The 902-nt window shown below is 65.4% G+C and overlaps 1 protein-coding gene across 1 annotated transcript in view; it reads left to right on the plus strand.

Annotated features, from left to right (window-relative positions):
* The window catches only part of DEDD (death effector domain containing), a 5,890-nt gene that overhangs the window by 1,851 nt on the left and 3,137 nt on the right, over positions 1–902 (plus strand). The window contains exon 2 of the mRNA XM_042019836.1: positions 89–196. Coding sequence (XP_041875770.1) covers positions 89–196 — 108 coding nt within the window. The remainder of the gene's footprint in view (positions 1–88; positions 197–902) is intronic.

Here is a 902-nt window from a genome sequence, read left to right on the forward strand (position 1 = left end):
TTCCCATTCCCGGTGCCCGTTCCCATTCCCGTTCCCATTCCCGTTCCTATTCCCGGTGCCATTCCCGTGCCCTTCCCGGTGCCCGCAGTGTGCCCGGACCTGGTGGACAAGTACCTGGAGGAGACGTCCATCCGCTACGTCACCCCCCGCACGCCCGGGGGCGCCGCGCCCGGCCTGGGCCACCCCCACAAATCAGGTACGGGGCCTTTTGGGGTCACCAGCCCCTTTTGGGGTCACCTTGGGATCCTCCTCCCCCTTTTGGGGTCACCCTGGGGTCATCACCCCCCTTTGGGGTCACCTTGGGGTCACCCTGGGGTCATCACCCCCCCTTTGGGGTCACCTTGGGATCATCACCCCCCCTTTGGGGTCATCACCCCCCTTTTGGGGTCACCACCCCCCCCCTTTGGGGTCACCTTGGGGTCATCACCCCCCCTTTTGGGGTCATCACCCCCCTTTGGGGTCACCACCCCCTTTTGGGGTCACCTTGGGATCCTCCTCCCCCTTTTGGGGTCACCCTGGGGTCATCACCCCCCCTTTTGGGGTCCCCAATCCCCCCAGGAATCTCTGCCCAGATCTGGGGGGGATTTCGGGATTCGGGGTCTCTGGGGTGGATTTGGGGTCTGTGGGGTGGATTTGGGGTTCCCAGGGTGGGTTTGGGGTCCCAGGGGTGGATTTGGGGTCCCAGGATGGATTTGGGGTCCCTGACCCCGCTGTTTCCCCAGTGCCTGCCCCCCACCCGTCCCTGTGCTGCCCCCCAGGGTGGGTTTGGGTTCCCAGGGTGGGTTTGGGGTCTGTGGGGTGGGTTTGGGGTCCCTGGGGTGGGTTTGGGGTCTGTGGGGTGGATTTGGGTTCCCAGGATGGATTTGGGGTCTCTGACCCCGCTCTTTCCCCAGTGCCTGCCC

Source organism: Corvus kubaryi, unplaced genomic scaffold, assembly GCF_017639235.1.
Source record: "Corvus kubaryi isolate FWS band 111438036 unplaced genomic scaffold, C.kubaryi_AGA036_p1.0 36234, whole genome shotgun sequence".
NCBI lineage: Eukaryota > Metazoa > Chordata > Aves > Passeriformes > Corvidae > Corvus > Corvus kubaryi.